The sequence below is a fragment of the Dunckerocampus dactyliophorus genome, chromosome 17 (genome assembly GCF_027744805.1).
Source record: "Dunckerocampus dactyliophorus isolate RoL2022-P2 chromosome 17, RoL_Ddac_1.1, whole genome shotgun sequence".
Lineage (NCBI taxonomy): Eukaryota > Metazoa > Chordata > Actinopteri > Syngnathiformes > Syngnathidae > Dunckerocampus > Dunckerocampus dactyliophorus.
In genome coordinates, this window is record NC_072835.1 from 4,830,025 (window position 1) to 4,857,042 (window position 27,018).

At 44.2% G+C, this 27,018-nt stretch overlaps 2 protein-coding genes across 3 annotated transcripts; both read left to right on the plus strand.

The window, feature by feature from the left end:
- The first annotated feature begins 1,794 nt into the window (after positions 1 to 1,794).
- Positions 1,795 to 17,141, plus strand: naa25 (N-alpha-acetyltransferase 25, NatB auxiliary subunit). Of its 2 annotated transcripts, XM_054757578.1 has the most exons (23): positions 1,795 to 1,879; positions 3,152 to 3,237; positions 3,566 to 3,704; positions 3,786 to 3,904; positions 5,562 to 5,636; positions 6,107 to 6,214; positions 6,381 to 6,459; positions 6,544 to 6,655; positions 6,736 to 6,825; positions 7,997 to 8,169; positions 10,474 to 10,586; positions 10,668 to 10,875; positions 10,973 to 11,062; positions 11,129 to 11,409; positions 11,486 to 11,637; positions 11,735 to 11,860; positions 13,717 to 13,960; positions 14,024 to 14,147; positions 14,227 to 14,292; positions 14,364 to 14,461; positions 14,538 to 14,648; positions 14,728 to 14,868; positions 15,734 to 17,138. In XM_054757578.1, exons 1-23 carry the CDS (start codon positions 1,822 to 1,824, stop codon positions 15,854 to 15,856), a joined length of 2,916 nt encoding a protein of 971 aa, XP_054613553.1. In that variant the 5' UTR covers positions 1,795 to 1,821; the 3' UTR covers positions 15,857 to 17,138. The 2 variants fall into 2 exon arrangements, with proteins under 2 accessions (XP_054613553.1, XP_054613552.1); XM_054757577.1 differs by having other exon boundaries at positions 13,717 to 14,147; positions 15,734 to 17,141.
- A 168-nt stretch (positions 17,142 to 17,309) lies between these two features.
- On the plus strand, positions 17,310 to 26,920 carry brap (BRCA1 associated protein). Its single transcript, XM_054757579.1, has 12 exons — positions 17,310 to 17,664; positions 17,875 to 18,036; positions 18,182 to 18,365; positions 18,434 to 18,623; positions 20,596 to 20,858; positions 21,211 to 21,286; positions 21,359 to 21,497; positions 21,567 to 21,676; positions 21,750 to 21,839; positions 21,913 to 22,016; positions 24,192 to 24,331; positions 26,553 to 26,920. Exons 1-12 carry the CDS (start codon positions 17,586 to 17,588, stop codon positions 26,789 to 26,791), a joined length of 1,776 nt encoding a protein of 591 aa, XP_054613554.1. The 5' UTR covers positions 17,310 to 17,585; the 3' UTR covers positions 26,792 to 26,920.
- The last annotated feature ends 98 nt before the right edge of the window (positions 26,921 to 27,018 follow it).

Sequence of the window (27,018 nt, forward strand, 5' to 3'; positions counted from 1 at the left end):
TTTTTTTCTTGTTCACAGTTTGCAAGCTGTGACTGAAGGTCTAGACAATGGAACACAACAGAATATCTAATAAATTTGAACAAAAAAAAATCTGCCCACTGCTGCTTGTTTTCTTCCTTTTTGCTTTATGTTCACATGAAAACTGTTTTGTTGTAATGTTGGAATTTTGTCAGTGTTGTCACATACATTCATTTGTGGCAACCTGTTTGTCCTTGCTCATTAGCAATACAGTTGGTCCTCGCTTTGTGGTTACGCCCATAAATTAATAATTTTACTCAAATGTATTTTTAAAAAATGGTTAAAGAATAATTTTAAAATGTCGCTCAAGAGAGAGGGTGGTCCTCATTTTGTGGTTAAAAATAAATTAGAAATGACCTTTTATTACAGTTAAACTTATTTTTTTAAAGTTTTTTTTTGTCAATGTCTCTAAGAGAGAACAGCTTGCGCCTGTCACTTAAATCTTGGTTAGGTTTGCAGTAAAGGCAAGGTGGTTGTAAATGTTTTATTTAACTGTACGATACACTGTTTCAATATGTGCACGTGTAAAAGTTTGCCTGCAATATGGTTTTAATATGTGTTGTTGCCACTTGGGGGCCGCACGGTGGCCTAGTGTTTAGCATGTTGGCCACACAGCCAGGAGATTGGGAAGATACGGGTTCCAAGATATGGGTTTGGGCGTGTTCTCCCAAAAATATCCATGTTAGGTTAGTTGAAGACGCTAAATTGCCGATAGGTATGAATGTGAGTGTCAATGGTTGCTTGTCTATATGTGCCTTGCGATTGGCTGGCGACCAGGGTGAACCCTGCCTCTCACCAAAGTCAGCTGGGTAGGCTCCAGCATACCCTCGTTACCGTAGTGAGGACAAACAGCATAGAGACGGATGGATGCTGCCACTTGGCCCAGGTCGTGATAGAGATTTTGAATCTCGATGAGTTTTAACCTGCTTAAATAAAGGTAAAAAAAAAAAAAAAACAGTTTACAGCACGTGCCGGCGGAAGATGCGGTTTGTGCCTTTTGCTGCAAGGAAAAATATAATTTGTTCCTGCGTAGCCACACTGAAGCGATAAATAATATATAAACAATATAATAAAATGTAATTTTCTAATCATGCTTACACGAACAAGGAATTTGACTCCAGTTAAATTAGCTGTCACTGTTCACAAACACTTAAGAAATACACAAATCGTGAAAAAGTAAGTAATGGATAAATAAAATAAAATAAATAAAAAAATCATGTGATATATTTAAATATACAACAAAATATATATAACATTAGTTAATTACACTTCATTATGTCTCCCAAGGGCAGTGTGCCAAAGAAAAGGAACGCCATCACTGTAGAAATGACAACGTCATAAAAAGGTCACAGAGAGGAGAAACGCCGACCAATATTGGCCGCTCTTTTGGACCCAACCCCTCGACTGTCGACCATCATTAAGAATACTTGTAGAAGAGGAGGTTATCCTTCCAAACCAGACTATATAAAGAACCGCAGGGGGGAAAAGTAAGGAATGTTTTTCTTTGTATTACTCTTTTATTTCATATTACTTATTCGTTTCAGTGTGACATTACCAAATAACATCAAATTAAGATCCATTTGTTTTCTATGCCGCCTATCCTCACTAGGGTCGCGGGGGTATGCTGGAGCCTAAATAAATAAATAAATAAGCACAAAGTAAAATTAAGATTCGAAAGATGTTTTGAAGTGTACTTTGGTCGTATTTTGCACTGAATGATCTTGCAGCGTTCAGCAGTGCTGCTGGAGTTACTGGAGCATAGTGCGCATGCGTGCACACTTCCCATAGCAGGTAAACTCCACCATGGCGGCGAGAGGCCATGTGCAAGACCCCAACGACCGGAGACTCAGACCCATATATGGTGAGCGCTCGTCTGCGGGGTGACTTATTGAGTCCACTTCGAGACTATGGACCACATTGTGGTTCCGTATATCCGCCCATCTTCTTAAACTTGACTGGGTCCGAGCTGGAAGGCAGCTTTGCGGCCCCTCCATCAGTAACCACGGGCTCTGCTGTCTGCTGCGCCCTATGACAGTGCACCTTCCCCGAGCTGCCCACAGCCGGGGATGCGCTGAGCGGCACCGGTTCTCTGATCGTACCATCCCAGTGATTTGGCGGACGTTGTCGGTTATGTTGGCTCAGAGAACAGTCTAGAAGGTGATGTGAGGAGGCTCATTGTCACCGCTGAGCTGTTTTCTCCTTCGCTAACGGCGGCTGTTTGACAGCTAGCTTCCAGGCTAACGTGCCAGCTAGCATGCCTTTCAATGGAACCGCTGGCAACTCTTGGCTTGTTTTCAAGAAAAGTTGCAAATTTGTGTGTTTCTTCCTTTGTGAGGCTGACGACTTTCATGATAGTCCTCGCACTTGCATTGTGAAAGTGTCAGGAGTGCAATGCTAACCTTTTAGCCTCTAGCTAGCATTCAGAGCAGGTTGAGGACAATGCTCCATGCTAACCCCGGCGTATTGGTGCTAGCTGCTTAGCTAGCATGGTGCTGTCACAGCTTTTTAACGCCCTCAGACTCTTGCATATCTACAGCATAAGCACTTAATAACTTCAATAGAAAACTTGGATTTATGTCACTACTGGAGACCTTTGGTTTAGCAGCTCTTTCAGTGATGCCACAGCTCGCTCACTCAGAATGAACACTTATTCATCTTCCGTGCGTGTAAACAAAGTTTATACATAGTTGAATTTAAGTGCAGATTAAATATTTTGTTTGTGAGCTTATTGTTGATGACGGTCAGGACTTGTTCAATAAAGTTACCTTGACAGGTTTTGCCCATTCATGGCTTGTTTGATTACATCTTGTAACATGTAACATTCCATCTTGAAATGTCAAGGTTAGATCGGGACTTTCTTCCTCACAACGTTTTAGTTCATATTTGCTCCTCAAACCGAGAGAAGAGACATGACACAATCACTGTCTGCTACAGTTAATTTTGGCAACCAGCTGTCCCCGAGAGGCTCGCCTGTTTGTGTACACACACACACACACACACACACACACACACACACACACAATGTAATGTCATTCCCTGTACAGTCATAGTGACACACATCTTCAGTAGTCGTTGACTTCTAAATTGAAGTTTATAAGGATAATCCTCATGATGTGCTTTTTTTGACCCTCAGATTACCTTGATAATGGCAACAACAAAATGGCCATACAGCAGGCTGATAAACTTCTGAAGAAACACAAAGACCTGCACTGTGCTAAGGTACGTCCCTCTTGGCTAAATATCCTGCCAATGTTCCCCTTGTTGAAGCCGCCCTGCCGTAAAAAAAAAAAAAAAAAAAAGCCAAAGAGAAAGCTTGCATGCACAGTTAATCCTTTGTTGCTCACAGAACTGCGGTCAAAGTTTGATGTGACTTTAGAGGTGTATCCTCCCCAAAATGTGTTCGCATTCTTATCGGCCGGGAGGGTTTGATTGGGGGTGATGTCAATATAGATTTTTATTTGATGATGTCCTGTGTAGCTTTTGTTTGTTTTTATATATTTAACTTCCCCCTCACTCGTCTTCACCCTTCCCTTCCTCATCCCTGCAGGTGTTAAAGGCCATCGGCCTCCAGCGGACAGGAAAGCAGGATGAAGCCTTCTCATTGGCCCAGGAGGTAACCTCTCTGGAACCCACCGATGACAACTCTTTACAAGCCCTCACCATCCTCTACAGAGAGATGCATCGGCGTCAGTAGAAACACACACACACACACGCGCACAGTGGAGTGGTGGGGGCTACATGTTAACTGGTGTGTGTGCTCGTTACAGCCGAGTTGGTCACCAAACTCTACGAAGCTGCCGTCAAGAAGGTTCCGCTCAGCGAGGAGTACCACTCTCACCTTTTCATGGCGTACGCTCGCATTGGAGAGTACAAGAAGATGCAGCAGGTCTCACACACGCTCATATGCACACAATACAAGACGTACCGTCCCGTGCAAACGTGTTAGTACACCTCTAGTTTTGTTGTTCTAATGAGTCATGCTGACATAATACTACAGTGCGGCCGCCACAAATAAATTGGAACCGCCACAATGCATTTTCAAACATAAAAATGTTCTTAATGAACTACAATATAAATCCAGTTTAAGGCATTGTCGATGAATGTCTAGGTGTCACGAGTAGCACGCACCAGACTGGATTGCCAACCACAGGCTTTTATTATTTGATCTCAACACAGGCACAATGATATCATCGTAGTCATCATCATCATGATCATCATAATAACATGGGCTACTGTTGTGGCCGTACTCCAGCTAAAACTCAACTCTGAGTCCCCGAAGTCACTTTATGTCCACACAAGACAGGGCATTTGTTGAAACACACACAAGCAAGAGTTTTATGTAGGTCTTAAATGGCTTATTTTCTCTGATTTATATCTACTATATTGGGTAATAGGAGTGTAAAGGTGACTACGGGGGTGTTATTTCATGTCGAGAAGGCTGTAATAATGGTAAAAATTTTATTTAGAAGAAAGTGAACAGTTTTTTATGCTCTAACTACGAATATATTTCTATTTTTTAATACTGAATCCTACTTTGTGGAAATTGACTTATCGCTTTCGGGTGTGGAACCAGTTTACTGTGATAAACAAGGGATTACTGTCTAACGCGCAAGGGCATCAAACTTATTTTTACTGTGGGCCACATTGCAGTTATGGTTACCCTCAGAGGTTCACCTTTTAACAGTGAAACAATATTCATGTATAATTGCCTCATGATATTTGATTATCATCACTTTCACCTTGTATTGTTTTACCAACAAGCTTATGTTGATACAAGTGAAGGTGCCAAGTGCAAATGTGAATATACAGCTATTCTATAATTCTGATAATAGTTTTATTAGTAATTATTATATTAATTATTCATTAATGAATTATAAACAATTAAAATTGTATTTGACACCAAAAAACAAGATCTTTTCTGTTAAAATTGATAACAAATACATTTAGCTAGAAAGATTCTTTATTTTATTATTATTTTTTTTTAACTTAATATAATATGAATATATTTTAATAAAAATTTTTATAAAAAAATAAATTCATAAAAACTTTAGCAGTAATGTTAAAAATAATAAATAAAATTTAAAAATATTACTATGTTTAAAGTTAATAAATTATTTTATTAATAAAATATTTTAGAATAATAAATTAAAGTATATTTACAAATATTTTTCAAAATAATATTAAAATAAGTTTCTTTTTTTACGTGCATTATTTCCCGGCTTTCTGGGCCACATAAAATGATATAGCGGGCCTAATCCGGCCCCCGGGCCTTCAATTTGACACCTGTGGTGTAACAGGACTGTGACTTGAGCTTGTCCTTCTATGTCCGTACAACTCTGCTTCTTACCACACCTCACACACACCTGGTCTGCCAGAGAATAAGTAGTCAAAACACTCATCCGTTCATCGCCACGAGCCGGGAAGCAATTCCGCTAGCCAAAACTTGTGTATTCATGATAGCAATGCTAAAACAACTTTAGTGCTGGACTAAGACTGTAGTGTACGTATGAATAAAGCTGATGTTGTTGTTTGCATTTCTCCAGGCGGGAATGGCCTTGTATAAAATTGTTCCCAAGAATCCGTACTACTTCTGGTCTGTCATGAGTCTGGTGATGCAGGTATGTCATCATCTTTACACACACACACACACACACACACACACCCATGTCCCATAAACTACGTTGAGAATCCCACGTAAACTCATTATGACCGGACTGTCTGTGAATGTAGCTTGTCGTTCTAACGCTCTACAGTAGGTGCTCTGCTTCTTAACACATCATATGCGTCTGGTCTGCCAGGAAATGAGCCAGGGTAGTCCAACGTTTTTTATTGGCCTGTGCCACATAAAATTGAACAAAAAAACCCAGCAAAAATGGGGAAAAAAACAAAGCAAAAATGCACAATGTAAAGCGAAAAATCTGAAATGGTGATACTTGTACATCAAAATAACATATACGTAGATTTACATGCACGTGAGTCATGGCCAGTTATGCAAATTAGATGGTGACTCTCCCACCACAAATAGATTGCAGTTCTGTGGCAAACACTGCCTGGCCTAATGTGTCATGTACTGTGTGATGTTGTCCAGGCCATTTCAGCACAAGATGAAAAGCTTTCCCAAACCATGTTCCTGCCCCTGGCCGAGCGCATGGTGGAAAAGATGGTCAAAGAGGACAAGATTGAAGCAGAAGCTGAGGTGATTTTGATTACACTCAAAGTACACACGGCTCTTTATCAGCGAATGAATGCATCAAGCAGAATTGTGGAAGATGTTTGCTGTAAATATGTCCACTTTTCACTTCCTGTAGCTATCCCAAAATTATTGCTGCGTCGTTGTCAGTCCTAATGGCTTCTCATTGTAGGTCCAGCTGTACTTTATGATCCTGGAGCGTTTGGGAAAGTGCGAGGAGGCTTTGGATGTGATCAAGGGCCCACTAGGAGGTGAATGCACACAAACAGGCAAACAGGTCTTGTTCCCTCTTCCTGCCCGCTTGTCCTCACTGTGGCTGCGTGACGTCCTGACAGAAAAGCTGACCAGCGAGCTCCAAAGTCGAGAAAGCAAGTGTATGATGCTCTACAGGCGACTGCAGCGCTGGCCCGAGTGCAACGCTCTGGCCCACAATCTGCTGCTGAAAAAGTGAGGCTGAGGGCTCACGTCAGCGTGTGCCGTTTGGATTTAACTGCATGCAAGTTTACATGTCATCTCTGTGTGTGCAGTCCTGATGATTGGCAATTCTACCTGGCCTACTTTGATTCTCTATTTCACCTCATGGATCAATCGTGGAGTCCGCCAGAGGAGGGCGAACAGTGAGTAGAAACGCTTTCAAGACTGTTACGTCATACAATAGAACAGGAGTCCCCAAGCATGTACCGGTCCATGGGCTGGGCCGAACGGGGCCACGGGAAACTTTTTTTAGGTGCAATGATAAAAAAAACTTCATAAAAAAAAGCGGTGACCCCGTCCCAATTTGTTCGACGGTCCTTGAACACACCATAGCTGCGTGCGTGTGCTAACTTTCTCCCACGCTGCACAGATAGACTACTACTGTATTTTTCCTGTTTTTCTTGCACCTCATTTGTTCCCAAATGCTGATACTATGTGGGAAGGCATAAAGCTATGGTTTGATGACATTTTTGAGGGCATATTTGTTCGATGCACAACCTCCGCTTAATTCATGCTTGCATGTTACCACAGATCAAACAGTGATGCTCTAATCTCTCTGAAAAATAACCTCCAGGCTCATAGTGGTGGATGATGGGTCTGTATTCATTTTGTGCTTTTAATTTTGTGCTGTTCCTTTTCCGCAATACATAATAAATAGCATTAGATTGTTAGAATGCACGACCCTCCCCGGGTTTGGGCACCACTGCAAGAGAACACCTCAGAGAAGCATTGTTGTAATTCCCAACATAGAGCACAAGGGGGCAGGCTTGTCCGATGTTTCTTTTGCAAGAAACTCACAGTACAATATACAGTAAGCCAGGGGTCACCAACACAGTGCCCGTGGGCACCAGGTAGCCCCCCACGACCACATGAGGCGCCTGCAGGTCTGCTTTTCATTCAGGTTTTCAGTTAATAATGTGAGAACACTAGAAAGAAAAGTATTCTGAAATATAAAATGTGAGTTGTGGATACCAGCATTTTGTGAATGTTTTGGCAAAACAAGCATATTTGATTTGTTTGGGTTGAAATAAGGTATGAAAATCATTTCTACAAAAATGAGTAGTTCGTGGCCATTTTCATTTTCTAAAAGTAGCTCTCACAAGAAAAAACGTTGGTGACCCCTGCAGTAAGCACATTAAATACACAAAGAAAAACTAGGTCTAAGTTGTACAACTGGACTGTACTGTATTATACTGAGAGATGTTTCTAATAATTTGGCTCCCATCATTGAGGTTTTTTTTTTTTTTTTTGTCTTTTCATCAAACAACCTGGTCTGGTCAAACAACTACAACAAATATGTTTGTGTGTGTGTAGCTGCTCCGAAGGCACGGTGCATCACACGGTGGCTGAAGTGGTGAGGTTTGTGGAGGATCGGATCAAGGGCGAGGACGGCAAAGATTCACGCTCACTGCGGGGTCCTTACTTGGCTCGCTTGGAGCTGATGCACAGGCTGCGCGAGAGGGGCTGCCCTGAAGAAAGCCTGCTGGGTAAATAACAAACACACATTTTAAAAGACATCCAGTGTTTCTCACAGGACGAGGGTGGGGGGGACTAGATTATGTCGCTCATTTGCATAATTGGACACGAGGAGAAACAAAATGTAAGCAAAAAACATATGTTTAGAAATTAGCTTTCTTCTGTTGCATCTTTTTGTGTACAGTCAAACCTGTCTTAGCGGCCACCTTTATAGAACGGCCACCTGCCTATAGCAGCCACTGAAAAATCCCCCCCAGCAAATTTACATGTTATAGACCCTGTGTATAGCAGTCACCTGTCCAACACGGCCAGCGGCCACCCATTTTGTCTCCCTTGGTCAATATCTGACTGCATATAGCGGCCAAATTACCAACTCAAGTAGAAGCTTCATGCACGAAAAAGTTTTGTTTTTCAATCAATGAAGCCGTCGTGTGTAGACTTTAATTACTGAGTCCTAGCTCAGTCACAATCATTCACAAGATCCACACAAACTGTCAGTTGTTCCACATAAAAAATCCGTCTTCTTTTGAGCTTGCTATTTCCTGGTCAAACATGTAACTTTAAGAGCATTTGCACCAAAACATTACCGCAAATAAGGCTGGGAACAGGACGTGCTCCCAGCGATGCTACAATAATAAAAAAAAAAAAACATACGCTAGCATGCATGCGGCAGCGGGAGCAAAACTGAGTTCGGTTGTACATAACTGAAGTATTTCAGAATGTACTCACGTTATTTTTCATCAATCCTCATCCACAAATCCATCAAAGTCCTCATCTTCTGTGTTCGACACAAAAAAAGCCGTCTTCGTTTCCGTTCGCTACTAGTCTGTTAACTTGTCAGTGTTATTCAGCTCCGAAGCAAAGAAGGAAACTTCTCCTGTTGCTTCTGCCAACTTTATTTATTGAACACGGCCACCAGACAGCAGCTCAGAACACACACACATCTCTCAGCATCGTCTCTCCTTCCTGCTTGCCCACAAGGCAAAGGTTAAACAAGCCCCAACAAGACATAACTGTCCAGCCAATGCCTGTAAGAAATGACACCGTTTATTTCCTGGTGTGCACTGGTCAATACTGTAATGCCGCTTGTTGTGGGGAAGGAGAGACTCACGTCGCCGATGCACTTTAATGGCTTTATTAACAGCGGAGAACACTGCAGGACTTTACATCCACGCCAACATAAACACACTTCCCAACTCTCTCCAAACTCACAGCTAGCACTGAGCCTAGCTCTCCTGCTCGGGACGCTGATCGTCACTTCCTGTCACTTCCTGATGAACTAAAGCTGTAAAAAGTAAAATATTAAAAACAAGCGTAAGACATTACTAGCACAGCTTTGTTCTGTGGGTCGTGGATATATTCTATCAGTTATTATTAAGCCTCTAGCTTCCTTTTAGTAAGTAAAAACCTTGACTATGATTGCACTACATTGTCATGTAGACCTACAAAGTACACTTGGAAGAACAAGAGGTGAATAAATGTATTGCAACTGATGTGAAACTGATGAGGGGTAGGATTAAATAAGCTTTGCTTCTTCCTACTCCTTTTTGGACATGCAAAATTGTGAATTGTACTATGTGATGTGCTACTGTTTGACTCATGCATGTTCAGGATTAAAACCATGAACCATGATAATAACAAGCCTAGTAGTGCTGTACAACTTTTATCCGCAGTCCGCAGTGCCCTCTACTGGTCAACATTATTATTATTATTATTATTTTTTTTCCCCCTTTTTTGTTATTTTTTTTTCTCTACTGGTCAACAATCAAACTGGACGCCAACCTGTCTATAGCGGCCACTTTCGCAGACTCCCTCTAGTGGCCGCTATAGAGCAAGTTTGACTGTATGTGCTTTCTTTAAGTGTCATAAGCAAGACAGCGCCACCTGTGAGTGCTTTTATAGCAACACCGGTTGCTTGTTGAGGAGAGCAATACGTACTTTCATGGCAGTCTCCAGAAGTGTCCAGTACGACCAGAAAATGTTGCTATATTTGTCGCTCTGAAAAAGAGAATCTAAAGGGGTCTGAGTACTTGCTAAATATAGCAGCATTGGTCCCTCCTGCTACGTCTTTTTATTCTCTGGCAGAACAGGTGCGTATGACGTGTGTTAAGAAGCAGAGTTACGATGCCATCTACTGTACGGAGTTGGAACGACACGCTGCATTCACAGACAGTGCCATTATAATGTGTTTTTGAGCGATGGCGAACAGGTAGCGGTAAATTTGGCTCGCCACAAATAAATGAATGAATGAATGTATGGGAAACACTGGCATCTTGACATCCTCCTCATCCTCATGTTGTTGTTTTGTTGTCCAGGAGATCCTTTAGAGCTGATGGTGCAGTTTTTTGGCAAGTTTGGAGACAAGCCTTGCTGCATCACCGACCTGAACATTTACCTCCACCTGCTCTCTCAAGACCAACACGTGCAGGTGAGTGACAGCTCCGACGCCATTTTGTTGGCCCACCGAGCCGCCCATCAATCACGTTTCTTCCCCCCCCCCGCTTTGCAGTTCATCAACCGCCTGAGCGAGGCTGCCCCACTGGGCCAGCCGGGCCCCGAAGGCTTCGCCTTCCCCGACGACACCAAAGCGCTGCAGAGACATTTGTGCCTGTGTCAGCTGGGCCGAGCGCTCGGCCTGCATCACGCACTCGATGCCGCCGGAAAGCTGCGACTCATCACAGAGCTGAAGGCTCATTATCGCCACGGTCTCAAGTTTGGTGAGAACTCCTCAACTGAAATGTATTCGATTTGTGCATGCTGACCCATCGACGTGCACCACAGACAGTCGTAACTTTTTTGCTTGTGCTCTCACAGGGAAGAACTCTCTGAAGACGGAGCTCCAGTTTTCTGACATGTATTGTCTGATGGCGGCTCACGTTTATGTGGACTTGTGGACAGAAAGCGGTGAGTCAGCACCCCCATGTCTGTTTTCTCTGTGTGAGTTGTGACGTGTGGCCGTGTGGCGTGCAGGGGACGAGGACATGGTGTGGCAGTGTCTGGGCCTCCTGCAGGAGGGCTTGTCCAACAGTCCCTCCAATGCTCAGTTCAAGCTGCTGCTGCTGCTCCTCTACTGTCGCCTCGGCGCCTTTGAGCCCGTGGTGGACCTCTACGCCAGCCTGGACGCCAAACACGTCCAGCACGACACCATCGGGTTTCTCCTGACACGTTACGCAGAGTCATTGGGACAGTTTGCAGCAGCATCCCAAGCCTGCAACTTCTCTCTCAGGTTTTTCCACTCCAACCAGAAAGATGTGAGTCAGCCTCGTAGCTTTCTTCTTTCCGGGCGTCCTCGTCCACTAAATCGTCTAACTGGTCTCCTTTCCACAGACCTCAGAGTACATCATCCAGGCATACAAGTATGGAGCCTTTGAGAAGATCCCGGAGTTCATCGCCCTCAGGAACAGGTTGAACCAGTCGCTGCACTTCGCCCAGGTCCGCACAGAGAGGATGCTGCTGGATTTGTTCCTGGAGGCCGACATGTGAGAGAACATTCTTCACTCAAGCAAGCACACACATGCTCACCAAACAATGCACCCGCACAGTTGTGATGCCTTGTTTTAAAATGTTGTTTTCCAGTGTATTGAGTCTGGAGGAGAGTGTGAAGGCCATGTGTTTGTCTGCAGAGGAGGATGACATTCCCTGGGACAACATGAGGGACAACAGAGACCTCACAGTTTTCACCTGCTGGGACCCCAAAGAGCGGTACAGCAAATGCACATGCACACACCCTCACACGCTCACGATCCCTACATGCTTGTTCAGCTGACCTCTCGTGAGGTATGCTGATGTGTCACTTAAGGGTGTCCCGATCCGATATTGGTATCGCATATCGGTCTGAATCAGCAAAAAAAACAGTGTCTGATTACATCTGTCAGTATCTAAAATCTCGTTACAAGCAGGCCATTCCAGACTCCACTCCCAGATAGAGCCCATGTGATCACAACAACAGTGTGTGCTAACCTAGCACAAGCATCACGAGCAACGTCGCAGCCAAGTGCAAATCCCGCCATGCACAAGTCTCCCGCGGTGGCACAGAACCAAAGAAGTGCAACATGATCAACTGCACCGAGCATTTGAAGCAGCACGACAAAAAAGGATTGTTGCATAACAAATAGGGATGTCCCCATCCGATATTGATATCGGCTATCGGGCCGGTAACAGCAAAAAAAAACAAAACAATATTGGACTACATCGGCCTTCATCTCAAACCTCTGATATTGGCACTCTGATACAAGCAGTCCATTCCAGTCTCCGCCCCAGCACGTCTAGCAGCAACCGAATAGAGACCACGTGACCACAAAAACTGTTTACTAGCGTGCTAACGGAGTAGCAACGAGCAGGACTCATGTCAACCGTGTGGCAGTAGAAAGAAGTTGCAGCTGAGTGCAAAACTTGTCATGTACAAGTTTCCCGCGGTGGCACAGGACCGGGGAAGTATGACCAACCTCATCATGGGACAGCAAAAACTCATTAGCTATTACAGAAAAGAGAGCGCATGAATAATGTCTGGTTTAAACGCCGCATTGAGCACCTCAAACCTTGCTATATTATGCCTAGCTGCCACTACATTGTGGATAAAACTATACCCCACATGCTTAAAGTGAATGATTCACTTTTTCTTCATACCTACTGTTGCTGACTATTCTTTGTTTGAATAGTATCACTTGATCAGGCCTTTTCAAACATTCCACACTACAAAATAAGTCGAAAAAGCATGTCTAAATCCTGCTTTTCTTACATTCCACACTACAAAATAAGTCATAAAAGTATGCAATGATTTGTGTTAATATTGGCTCCGTATCAGTATATTCAAGGTTGCAATATTGATATCGTATGCAAGAAAAGCAAAGCAAATACATTTAGAACTACAAACAAGCTGCTCTGCTGTCGCTCCCTGATTTTCCTTGAAATTAAATATTGCTCATATATAGGCGTGACAGTAATGTTTAACATGGGATATTTACACAAAGACGCACTATAAAACTTGCAGTCCTCCCTCCACTCTGTGTCCCTCGCTACCTTTGATGAGTGAGACAGGAGATGCTTTTTTTTTGTTGGCGTTTGAGTTCTTCCGTGGTCCAAGCAGAAGCTGTAGTAATTCTACACTTGATCAAACTTACTTAAGATTTGTCAGATCAAAACACGATCGCTACATGAGACTTAAAAACGTGATATTAGCGTTATTTACTCTAAGCATCATGGGAACTGTAGTTATTTTAGCCACAAATGAACAGCATCATTGTTTAAGCCGCAGGGTTCAAAGCATGTGGAAAAAGTAGCGGCTTGTAGTCGGGAAGTGACGGTATTTATTAGTATCGGCATTTTTTTTGTTTGTTTTATTTTATTTCTACAATGTAGTATGTGCTCGTTAAAAAACGGTGGACCCCGGGCTGCACTTAGTTGACTTATTTCACCGGGATGGCCAAGTGTTACCAAACTATATCACTCCCGCTAATCAAAGGCTGTGCTGCACGCTTGTGGATACCGTTTCATGTTTGACAGACTCACAGCGCTAAGCTATGTAAACGAGTCATTTGTATTTCATCTTGCCGTCACAGGCGGTTAACTGATGAGCACCGGCAGCACTCCCTGGAGGAAGAGTGCATCTGGCTGAGGATACGCTCCCTCACGCTCCGCCTCCTCGCCGCACTGGCGGCGTTGGGACACAAACCCTCGCCACAAAACTCCGAGCTGGCCACCGAGAACGGCGTGGGGGACAAGGTGTCGAGCCTGGCCGGCCTCTTGGCGCAGCTCCACCAGACGCTGCAGACGGCCTCTCAGCTGGTGGAGAGACGCACGCAGGTGTGTACGGGAGACGTGTGGTCACCTGATGATGTCATGACGCCAACACGTCTTCTCCTTCAGTATCCCTTGCTGGGACCCCCCTCCACCCGTCTGGCCACCGCCCTGTCGAGTGGGAGCTGCCACTGCCAGGCGGCGACGCTCCAGCTGTCGGCCCACATACATGAGTTGGATGGTGTCGGAATCGGTAAGCACTCGCTCCTTGAACGCCTTGGCGCCATCTTGTCCTGTCGGCTGCATTTTAACGCTTTTCTGCCTCCTCCCAGACGAGTCGTCGGAGCTCCAAACACAGATGTGCAACACCTTCAAGTCAATAGCTGTTCAACTTCAAGGTGAGCACTGTCGGCCGCAATTCTTCTGTGACCAAATGAGCCGATTTTTGATGTCCTCCTCCTGTCTGCAGAAATGCTGACAAAATGCAAAGGAGATTTACTGGAAATGAAAGATGGCAAATTAAAAACGAGGCCACCTTTATTAGAAAACCTAATCTTTTTTGTGGAGGTGAGCGCCGTCTGTTCTCATTGTTGTCCAGCCTTGTGGTCGCTCTCCTTTATGTTCACCTTGTGGTTGCATGCAGACGGTGTGCGTGGTCTTTTGGGTTGCTACCTACTGTGCTAAGATTCTGCGACCGCTCAAGACCAGCCTACAGAAGAAAAAGAAGAAGAAAAAGGATGCGAGCACTGTTCAGGTGTAGTTTTTATTTATTCATTAAAAAAAACAAAAACATGACAACACAGCCAACGCTGACGTCCCACTGTGGTTTGCAGCCGCCGGTCATGTGCGGCTTCCAGGAGCTGACGGCGAGCTTGCAGGACCTGCTGGCACAGGCCTTGGAGCACATAAAAGGACAGGAAGTTGTATTAACGGCCATCAAAATGTCCACTTTAAGCTTGGAAGGATCCACACAGGTCAGTCAATGACACTCTGTTAGACAAGGTATCATTACAGTGTTTACCACGGGACTAATTTGCGTACAGCCGTCCCTCGTTTACGACGGTTAATTGGTTCCAGGCCTGACCGCGATCAGTGAATTTCCACCAAGTAGGATTCAATATTAATAAACAAAATATTTTTGTAGTTGGAGCATAGAAAACCTGTTTATGAGTTTCTAAATACTAGTTTTAACATGATTAGCGCCCTGTGGACATGAAAGACACAGACGGCTGCTGCTAGCATAGCAAGCTACCATGTTAACTAGTTAGCCTCTCCAATTTAGTTATTCTAAACTTAAAGTGTTTCAAACGGAGTTGAGAAGGACAAAGAAGCCCAAAACTTACCACTTCCACACAGAATGAGAGGAGAACCTTTTTTCTTCCCCCCACTCGACCCCAGCCATGGCATGTCTGCTCATCTCTGCTGGCTCAGTAGCCAATCTCCACGCAGTGTGAAAGGTCATGTAATCGATTGTCATGACTCATAACATTACTGATGCATAGTGACCACAATGCTGCATACAACTTGTCTTTCAATATTTTTTGGCTAATAGGCTATAGTCAACCACGAAAAAGCGGCTGTTAATTAGTTATTTTTGAAAAAACGCAATATAGTGAGGGAGCAATAGTCAAACCGCGATCTAGCGAGGGATGACTGTAATTGGCCATGAAAAACTATTTGTGGCGGGCCGCACAAATATGTGATACACTGCATTGTTAGCTTCTCACTGAAAGTGTACTACACGCTGCACAAGTCAAATGGACAACCTGTAGGCATGAATGTAAGCTGTAGCGGAACATGCGAGCTCACGTGACAGACGCGTACTTCTTGTCTCTGCAGGAGGAATGGTCGTTTACGAAGGCTGCTATGGACAAGCTGCAGAGCAGTCACCTGCGCTCGCTGCAGGAGGCGGGAGACCTGCTCAAGAAGAGGGCGGAAACGCTAAAGAACCTCAAGATCTGAACGCCATCACGTTCACCCACCCACCCCTGCCCCCCCAGTGGCTTTTTTTCCCCCCCTCTCACCTGGATTCTTTTTGTGTCCTGTCAGCACATTTCTGGAACAGTTTCAACTCACACACACGCTTTACGCCTATCATGAACTCATACTGTGACGTGAGACGTTCAGATGCTAATTAGGCCCTTTTAGACGAACTAGTAAATTATTGTACATAGCTAAGAGCAAGCCAATATGAAACACACAATAAACCACTATGCTTTTTGTCGGTTAGTCACCTTCCCTCGCTTTGTGTGCAACAAACCTCATAAGTCGTCTTCATCAGACTGAAGATTCCGTTGGACATTTATTTAGTTGATGTTTTTGTTCATCTTTTGTGTGTCAGTATTATGAAGGAGTTGGGTTTATTCAGTTGCAAGCAGGATCAACTCCCAAGGTGGAGTGGTCACACGACATCCTCACCAACCAGCAGATTGTTTTACGTCTGGAAAACAATCCTCAAACCGTGTTTTTGTTTGTAGCCTGACAGCTGCACCGTTTTAAAATGATGCAGCATTTTTTAACATGAGCCGCTTGTGAGTGAGCGTGTGTGTGTGTGTGTGTGTGTGTGTGTGTGTGTGTGTGTGTGTGTGTGTGTGTCTGTATAATCTGTGAGTGGGCCCTGATGGCACTGAAGTTTATGCTGTCCCATCGTCTGTGCAGTGTCCACACTTCTTGTCTCTTACAAACATACACTTTGGACCTAATTGTAAATAACGCAGGACGCTGCCGTTCCAAGGGTGTGTGTGTATGCGTGCGAGTGTGTGCATGTACTGTATGTGTGAAGGTTGCTGCAGTAGATTCTGTTAGAGCTGTGCTGTGTTTGCGTTCCATCATTCCCTCTCACCTCACAATCGGTCAATCCAAACTCCTGACACAAGTCAACATGTTGACCAGTACGATGGACGTTTAGAACACAACCAGCTGTTAAAACACTATATTGAACTTATCTCTCCATAGATGTACAATGAATAAAGCATTTGAATGGAGTTTATCTGGAAACCCTCCGCCTCGCCCCCCAAAAATGTTATCGTGGTTTTGATCACACAGCGCCCTGAACTTTGACGAGAAATAAGACAAATCTTCTAGTTTTACAGTAAAAGAGCTGTTTTATTCCATGAATACAATCATATATACTGGAAGTTATTTCACGCGTTCATCTTTTCATCCGAGTGGCTGCAAAGTGTTTGAGCGCAATGATTGACAATCTGGAGTGTCATCTCATCATCCTCTTTTGTTAGAAAATGGGAAAAACAGAAACACTGGAATGTCAAAGCTTTTTTTTTTAAGAAAAAAAATAAAATAGTAAATGTAAGTGTTTTGAGTTTTGAATTGTGGTTCAAGCACGTTTAAAGGGAATCTTGCTGCTGTTCCACCTCCAGTCCAGTAGGGGGCGAGAGTGCTTGGTTGAGTCATCAGTATTCAACGATTAAGAAATAGTGTAAACAGCTTCGGATATTTCCTGAAGTTTTTTTCAACTCCCGAGTATTACACTTAAAAACAAATATGTAATATTTATGTTTATGAGTGGCTATATTGCCAGGTTTGTGTCTCTGGCGTCGGTGTGATCGCACATCCTTTCGCGGCCCGTTGTGTTTGCACGCACGCTAGTCGGCTAACTAGTTAGCTGTTAGCTAGCCGTCGCTAGGCTTGTTTTGGTTTTGTGTAAAAGTCGACATTTCCTCAGGAAAGACACATGAGTGTGTCTCTGGTTGTCATCCGTCTGGAAATAGCTGACCAGTCTCCATCCCCGCAAGGCTTCCAGTACTCTGCTGGTGAGTTCATAAAAGCGGTTATGTTGTTCATGAAAGAATGTTGTTAGCCGGCTAGCTAACTAGCAGTGACGAAGAACCATCAGCTGTCATTGACTGTCCAGGATTTTTTATACTGTGTATACCAGCCTATTCTCTGTCCACCGATTGGTAATGCGTTGTATTGTCTGTCGCTGTTTCTGTTGAATGTCACTTATTGTTTCTTGCGTCCAGTGGAGGGCATGTCAGAGGAGCAGCTGCAGGACAAATGTTTGGGTCTGGCCAGGCTGGCTCTAAGTGGAAAGACGGAGCTGGAGAGAAGTGCAGTGTTGCACCAACACATGGGAAGCAGAGCCATGGGCGACATGGTCATTGAGACCTTTGAGCCCAGTCCGGGTAAGAATATACACACACATGTGCTTATGACAAGTTAAGCAAACCGGCCAATCAGAGATGAGCTGACAGTCAAAGGCTCAACCATGAGGCAGAACGTCCCAGTGAGAGAATTCCAGTGTCTTCCTAAAGCTGTGTGTCAATGTAGACAAAGGTGGGGGTGAAAACCCGGGAGGTTCTACGGAGCACAAAAGGAGCGATGCGGACACTGAGGGCAGCGCCGCAATGGCCCCCGATTCTCCCTCCAAACAGCTGCCAGAGCAGATATCCTTCTTCAGCGGGAACCCCTCTGTGGAGGTGGTCCACGGAATCATGCACCTCTACAAAACCAAGTGAGGATCATCGTTAACCCCCTGCCCACATTTTCTCCACCCTCACCCTTAACATCTTCTTCTTGTAGCAAAATGACGTCGCTGACGGAGGACGTTCGCCGCAGCGCCATGGTGTGCATCCTGACCGTGCCGGCCACCATGACCAGCCACGACCTCATGAAGCTCATGGCGCCCTTCAACGACGTCATGGAGCACATGAAGATCATTCGAGACTCCACCCCCAACCAGTACATGGTGCTCATCAAGTTCAGCACGCAGGTCAGAGTCACCTAACGCCGCTTTGTTACCTCCGCCAAGTTTGTCTGACAATTAGCTAGCCGTTAGGAGGATTATACGTGAGGGGGGAAAAAGTATTAGTTAAATGTATTTCCACATACATTTGCAGTATCTCACAAAAATGAGATAACGTAGAGTCTTATAACTTAGAGAAGAGAGACAGTGTACAGCTTTTATAGCAGTATAGATGTACTATCCACTGAAAATGAGTCAACACAGAGCCCTTTTTGTCACAATTACCTTGATACCCACTTGTGTTGCGAGATATTTAGGCAATCACGGCGTGTTGATAGTAAATATACTGCTATGAAAGCTGTACACAGACTACTCTGAAGTGCATCCAAGTTTCACTGCTTAGCGGCTTAGCGTGATCACGTTTTTTTTTCAAAAATATTCATCAATAAATCATGCTGTTTTGTTGTTGAATACGCTCTGTCATTAGTCAAAAACATGCATATTCTTGCAAGTGTTAAGTATGTTTTGCCTAAATGAAGCATTTCCAAGCATAAAAATGGCTAAATGAAGTAAAATACAAATATAAGGCATTCACAACACATTTAAAGACGTTGCGATGATATGTAGTATTCTACACTAGTCACTCGGTGTCACTAATGTTACTGTAATATTGGGTGAGACACACAAGCACCAGACTTGGTCACCGGAACAACAGGCTTTTATGTCAGTTTTGAATTGTCTCACAATAATCCCTAACACGAGCGACTGCTGCGCCCGTAACCCACGCCAAGCTAAAACTCAACTCAGAACCCCTGACGTCACTTTGCCAGAGGAATACAGTCAAACCTGTCTTAGCGGCCACCTGCCTATAGCGGCCGCTGAAAAATCCCCCACAGAAAATTTCCGTGTTATAGGCCCTGTGTATAGCGGTCACCTGTCTAACACGGCCAGCGGCCACCCATTTTGTATCCCTTGGTCAATATCTGACCACATATAGCGGCCAAAATGCTGACTCAAGCAGAACCTTCATGCATGAAAAAGTTTCATTTTTTAAGCAATGAAGCCGTCGTGTGTAGACTTTAATTACTGAGTCCTAGCTCAGTCACAATCATTCACAAGATCCACACAAACTGTCAGTTGTTCCACATTAAAAAAAAGACGTTTTCTTTGGAGCTTGTTGCACACAGTGACACCGTTTATTTCCTGGTGTGAGACAAGCCTAGTAGTTCTTCACAACTTTTATCCGCAGTCCCACAGTGCCCTCTACTGGTCAACATGTAACAGTATAAGTACTGTATATGTATCTGCAAACACAAGCTTCTCATCACAGACATGTTAATGTGTGTGCGCACAAATTCAAAATGGCCGCCAACCTGTCTATAGCGGCCACTTTTGCCGTTTCCCTTTAGTGGCCGCTATAGACAGGTTTGCCTTATTTTCTCTTATGTCTACTGTACTGGGTAGTAGGTGACTATTGGGGTGTTATTTCATGTCTTGAGGGATCTAATAATGTCTCAGCATATTTAGAAGGTCGTAAACAGGTTTTCTAAGCTTTAGCTACTAAAATGTGTTTTTTTATAAATAAGGAATCCTACTTTGCGGAAATGTACCTACGACGGTCGGGTCTGGGTCGGGTCTATAAACAAGGGGTTGCTGTAGTAGTTAAAAAATGGTGAAATGTGAGGGGTTCACTCACTTTTATGAGGTATTCTATACTTGTCGAGTTGACACAAAAAGTGCCAAACAGATTCTCGTGAAACTTTGAAACGGTAATGAAGCTTCAGTGTTCCCCGTGGGAAACCCAAATATGTTTAAAAGTTGAAATGAACTTTCTTTTTTTATGTTTTTTAACATTACAAACCAGAGAGCCGCATATGTGTGCTTTTATTTTTAATGCGAGCTAAGGCCTATTAAGAGCGTTGAGCCTTGGGGGAGCCTCTGCGTTCTACGAGTATCCTTGTCGTGGTACAAATGTGACGCACGTGTGTGTCGCGTTCAGGCGGACGCCGACAGCTTCTACACGACGTGCAATGGCCGCCAGTTCAACTCCATCGAAGAGGCCGTGTGTCAGCTGGTGTACGTGGAGCGAGCTGAGGTCATCAAGTCGGAGGAGGGCGCCAGTTTGCCAGTGATGGAGCTGACGGAGCTTCCCAAGTGCACTGTGTGTCTGGAGAGAATGGACGAGTCGGTGAACGGCGTCCTGACCACGCTGTGCAACCACAGCTTCCACAGCCAGTGTCTGCAGCGCTGGGAGGACGCCTCGTGAGTCTCGCACCTTTTAGATGCCAACGTGTTTCCCATACATTTGTAAACACTCACAGGTGGCTCCGTCTTGTTTGTGACATTGGAAAAAAAACAACAAAAAAGAGACGACAGGAGAGAGTCCATTGTTTTAAATGTATTTGTTTTGCTTTTCATGTTTTGTGCTTACTTTTTTCGAACGTTTCGTGTCCAATTATGCCCACCCCCGCATCCCACCACCACCACAAATAGATCACAGTCCTGTGGGAAACACTGACGTGTGTACCTCCACTCCATCGAGCCACTTTGTCTATAAATGCAAATGAAAGTGTCTTCATCTGACTGAAGGAATCAACGTGTGTTTGAATGGCAGGTGCCCCGTGTGTCGCTACTGTCAGACTCCAGAGCCCGTGGAGGAGAACAAGTGCTTTGAGTGCGGCGTGCAGGAGGTAAGGCGGGCGCCATCTTGCGTGTACATCTCACTCCCTGTGTCAATTTAACCAACATTTCATCGCCCTCAGAACCTTTGGATCTGTCTGATCTGCGGCCACATCGGCTGTGGGCGCTACGTGAGCCGCCATGCGTACAAACACTTTGAGGAGACACAGCACACCTACGCAATGCAACTCACCAACCACCGCGTGTGGGACTACGCCGGAGGTACATCGTGTCTCTTCTTTGGGCTTTCAGTGAGCCACGTTAGCGGCTAATGTTAGCATGTGCCGCCAGACAACTACGTGCACCGGCTGGTGGCGAGCAAGACGGACGGCAAGATGGTGCAGTACGAGTGCGAGGGCGACACCTGCCAGGCCGAGAAGATCGACGCCCTCCAGCTGGAAGTAAGCCTGTGTGTTGCTCACTAACCTCCTGTTACGCCACGGCACTAACGAGTGTCCTGCTCTGCTTCCTCAGTACTCGTACCTGCTGACCAGCCAGCTGGAGTCGCAGCGCATCTACTGGGAGAACAAGATTGTCCACCTGGAGAAGGAGACGGCCGAGGAGGTGCTCGCCGCTGTGATGTCATGTTTCTGTGGCTCATCATGTACTCACTCAGGTGTGTGTGTGTGTGAGACAGATAAGCAACATGAAGGCCAAGTTTAAGGAGACCTTGGAGCGCTGTGACAACCTGGAACGCCGACTTGGAGACATCAGCAAAGACAAGCAGGGCGTGGAGAAAAAGTAAGTTGAAAAAGACTCCATTTCATCAACATTCATGGGTCCTTCTCAGAGAAATGAAGGAAAATGTCTGGAAAACGTGTACTCCATGTCTACTCCATGTCTACTCCATGTCTACTCCATGTCTACTCCATGTCTACTCCATGTCTACTCCATGTCTACTCCATGTCTACTCCATGTATACTCCATGTATACTCCATGTATACTCCATGTATACTCCATGTATACTCCATGTATACTCCATGTATACTCCATACTCCACTCAAATCAATGCTTGTGTCATCCCGCTAACTTACAAACTGCTCACAGCAGCGCTGTTCCACTCCGGTTCCAAACAATTGACATGTCTGTCCTGTCTCAAATGGAATACAGTCGTCCCTTGCGACATTGCGGTTTGAACATCGCTCGCTCGCTCTATTATGTTTCTTCAAAAATTAATAAATGATCACTGTTTCGTGGTTGACTATGGTCTATTAGTAGTAAAAAAATATTGAAAGACAGTAGTATGTTGGTCACTACAGGGTGTATCCAAAAAAAGGTAACCACCAAAGTTACAATTGAATATAATCGTGACATTTCTTTCTTTGCATATGTTAATCCTTTGGTCCATACCAAGATTTATTGCATCATTGCATGCAGGACTGAACGCAGACCCGTTTTCCTGTGGGCAAAAGGAACGGTCTTAAACTGTGATGCAAAATGAGAATGTTTGTTCTTCTACGCTGCCATACCCAGATTAACCCTTAGTTTCACGCTATTTGCACTGGGGTAATAGATGTACGTTTTTGTCAACTTAGTCGTCAATATAACCCCCATTTCTTTGGACGCATGCTTCACTCTCCTCCACATGTCCTGCACTGCTCGCCTGATCAATCCCCTGTCCCTCAGGAGGATGTTAACTTCAGCTCTGATTCACTGCTCAGTGTCGTCAAGGTCATGTGTCATGTAAAAGAAAAACGTAATAATTTCTCATAATATTAAGTTATTCTCATAAAACAACACCTTTTTCTTTTATTACAACTTTTATTACAACCTTTTTCTCAATATTAATGACTTTATTCTTGTAGGATTACTGCTGATTTTTCCATTTTTGCTGTTTTTCTAATTTTCTTGTCGAATGATATTTTCAGAATCTGTGCCGCGGGCGCAAAAAAAAATAACCGCGGGCCGCAAATGGCCCCCGGGCCACACTTTGGACACCCCTGTTCTCAACCTTCTGGTTTTCAACATTAGAGTCCTCCAGATATGAAGTAGCACCCCTATAGTCACCTTTACACTCATATCATCCAATATAGTAGACATCATAAGAGAAAACAAGCCATTAAACACATAAATATGGCTTGTGTGTGTGGGTTGCTGTAAATGTGTTCCAGTGCTAGTGGAGCTGGACAAAAAGTGACGTCTGGGGTTCAGAGTTGAGTTTTAGCTTGGCGTGGGTCACGGCCGCCTGTGATAGGGATTATTCAAGCCTGCAATAACAGCCGATTGTTCCACAATCAAGTCCGGTGCTTGTGTGTCTCACCCAACATTACAATAACATTACTGACACTTAGTGACCAGTGTAAAGTACTACAATAATCACAACATCTTTAAATGTGTCTTTTCAATGCCTTATATTTGTATTTTACTTCATTTAGCCAATTTTATGCTTGAAAATGCTTAATTTTGGCAAAAAAAATGTAACATTTGCTTAAATATGCACCTTTTGTAACTAATCAGCCTTATTCATCCACGAAACAGCGTGATTTATTATAATATTTTTGAAAGCGCGCGAAGGTGTAGTCGTGAAATAGGAGGCATGAAGTGGCGAGGGATTACTGTCATTGCAAAGGTTCAAGCAAGCAAATTGTGTAATCATACAACAATTGAATTGGCAATTGTGTAATCTAAAAATACGTTATCGGCACCAATGCTGATAACAACAAGCAATCAAACGAGCGCATGATCCTACCTTACGCCCACACACCAACCGCAAGTTGAGACCTGGTGAGCTCATTTCTGTGAAGTCTTTTTTTTTTTTTTTCCAAGCAGGCAGCCTTCACACCTGCGGGCTGACACATTAAAGGTGTGTCTGCGCCGACGGCCATCTTTAATTAGCACACGCCTGCTGACAAGACGATCAATCAAAAATAACGTAAGAAATGTTGAGCGAGTTCATGTTGTTGTGATCTCCCCGAGGTGCACACAGCTGAACAGTCGGGTGCTGAAGCTCGGCCAGGAGCTGAAGGAGGAGCAGGAAATGAACCGCTGCCTGAGAGCAAATCAGGTACAGCTTCAGACCCAACTCGCCGACGAGGAGCGCAAAGCCAAAGAAAATGGTGAGAAGGTCACAAACACATTGCATAACAATGCTTCTTCATACCTATGTGGCCCCAATGTAAGCAGACTGTAACCACTGGTAGTTTATCGTTAAGAATGAGTTGGTGTGAAATTAAATGTTGAAGCGATGAACTCGAAATGCAACCAGGAGAGGTGAGGGGTATACTGTGGATTTTGCCACTGATTTTTGATCAACATTGTTTTTTATTTGTGGGAAAAGCCACCATTTTGTGTTTAGAATCTCTATAATTTGGCAGTTTATTTGTAGAAAACATATTTCATTTGCTCTACGTTGGTAAAATATATAAGTTGCAAAGAAAGAACCCAAATGCCTGCTTCACTCAAGGTGCAACCAAAAATAACAAATGTGGAACACACTATGTTACATGTTATGTACACCACATGGACAATGCAGGTATCGAAATTGACTCTTACAGTTGTCCCTCATTTGTCCCGGTTAATTGGTTCCAGACCCGGCCGCAATGAGTGGGTTTCCGCGAAGTAGGATTCAATATGAAATGAAATATTTTTGTAGTTGGAGCATAGAAAATCTGTTTATGACCTTTTTAGATATGGTTTTTACCATTATTACAGCCCTGTAGACAAGAAATAACACCCCTATAGTCACCTTTACACTTATATTACCCAATGTAGTAGACATAATAACAGAAAATAAGCCATGATAATAAATAAAACATAACTATTGTCTCATCAATGTAATGTTACGGACACCTAGATAGGGCTGCACGGTGGCCTAGTGGTTAGCATTTTTGCCACACAGTCAAGAGATTGGGAAGATCTGGGTTTGAATCTCCTTTGGGCATCTGTGTTTGCATGTTCTCCCCGTGCATGCGTGTGTTTTCTCCAGTACCCCGGTTTCCTCCCACCTTCCAAAAACATGCATGTAAGGTTAATTGGCGACTCTAAATTGTCCATAGGTATGAATGTGAGTGTGTTTGTCTATATGTGCCCTGCGATTGGCTGGAGACCAGTACAGGGTGTACCCCGCCTCTCGCCGAAGTCAGCTGGGATAGGCTCCGGGATAAGCGGCATAGGAGGTGGATGGATGACACCTAGATACCAGTGTAGAATACTACACTACTGCCACTGTTTGTGGTTAAGAAGAGACTCAAGATGCAATTCAATGGCTTTATTAAGAAGCAGAGAACACATGCAATGAACATTCACACAGGAGCTGCTGTCGGCCACTCTGTGCACTGATAACCTGCTGCTAGCACTCAGCTAACAGTCAACTCTAGCTAGCTGACGTCACACACACCCAACAAGACACAGATACTTTTACACTTCATATCATGTGTCATGTGAATGCCTAATATTTGTATTTTTGTTCATTTAGCCATTTTTATGCTTGAAAATGCTGAATTTAGGCCATTAATACTTACAATTTGTTTAGATATGCATATATTTGTATATTTTTTATGAATAATAGCCCATATTCAACCCCGAAACAGAGATAATTTATTAATTAAATGATTTATTAATTTTTGAACAACCGTGAAAGAGTGAGGGGTTGATGGTCGAATCACAATGTAGCGAAGGATGATTGTCCACGCGACCTCAGGATATACAGGATATAATGCGATTTTATACTCATGTAAAACCCTCAAGGCAAGCTGGGAAGCCCATGCGCCTTCTTTCCCAGACGGAAATCACCCAGCATAACTTGCGGGTTACACAGTAATATAAAATAATATTGTTTTGCATGTGTACTAGTGTGTAAGCGTTGATTTCAATACCCGGATAGTCCGCGTGGTGCAGTTGCATTGCGTGTTCTGCTGTGTTATTTTTGGTCGCACCGTGAGAGAGGACAACCTCCTGTTGGTTTGAGTTGGCGCATCAAAAATAGACATTTGTGTCATTGTGTTTTTTGCCACTTGCGGGTGGTCTTATAAAGCAGCCCCTGCAAGAAGCAAGGATGTACCGTGTTCATATGAAAAATGTGGTTATGATTGATGACATCAAGGAAATTTAGTCGATTGGCCAGCTGCAATAGAGACAAATACCTTACGCCGCACCTTTTATCTGGATCTGCACCAAAAATGTGATAATTACTTGGCCCACGCACCCCCAGGTTGCGTCATTCAATCAATCAAAAGTCATCCTGATCTTTGTCAAAGCAGATTGTTTGATAAGGGTGATGAGGTGTTTCTAATGAAGTGTCCAGTCGTAACACTGTAGTCACATGACATTTTGGTGCAGGAGAGCACAAAGACGAGACCATCAGCGAGCTGCAGGAGCAGTTGCGCGACGTCATGTTCTACCTGGAGACGCAGCAGCACATCCAGCACCTTCCGCCTGACGCCCGCAGTGAAATCCAGGAAGGTCACATCAACATCGCCGCCGCCGACCCCCCGGACGACACGGGCTCTGACGCCGCCACGTACGGCGCCGCCGCCTCCATCAGGGGCAGGAGGGGGCGGGGCAGGAAGAGGAAGTAGGTGGCCTCTTGTTTCACTGTTGAACGTAAAGACTTGACAAGAACAGAAACGTGTCACTGAAGGCACAGCCGGTACGTACACGATGTAACTCACGTCTGTTGCTGTAAATAAATTATTTGTCACAGCTCATCATTATTTACATTATTTAGACTCCTCCCCCTTCTACCATCCGCCAACCACAGCTTTCATGACCCCGAAACACAAATACCCTCCAATAACATTTAGTG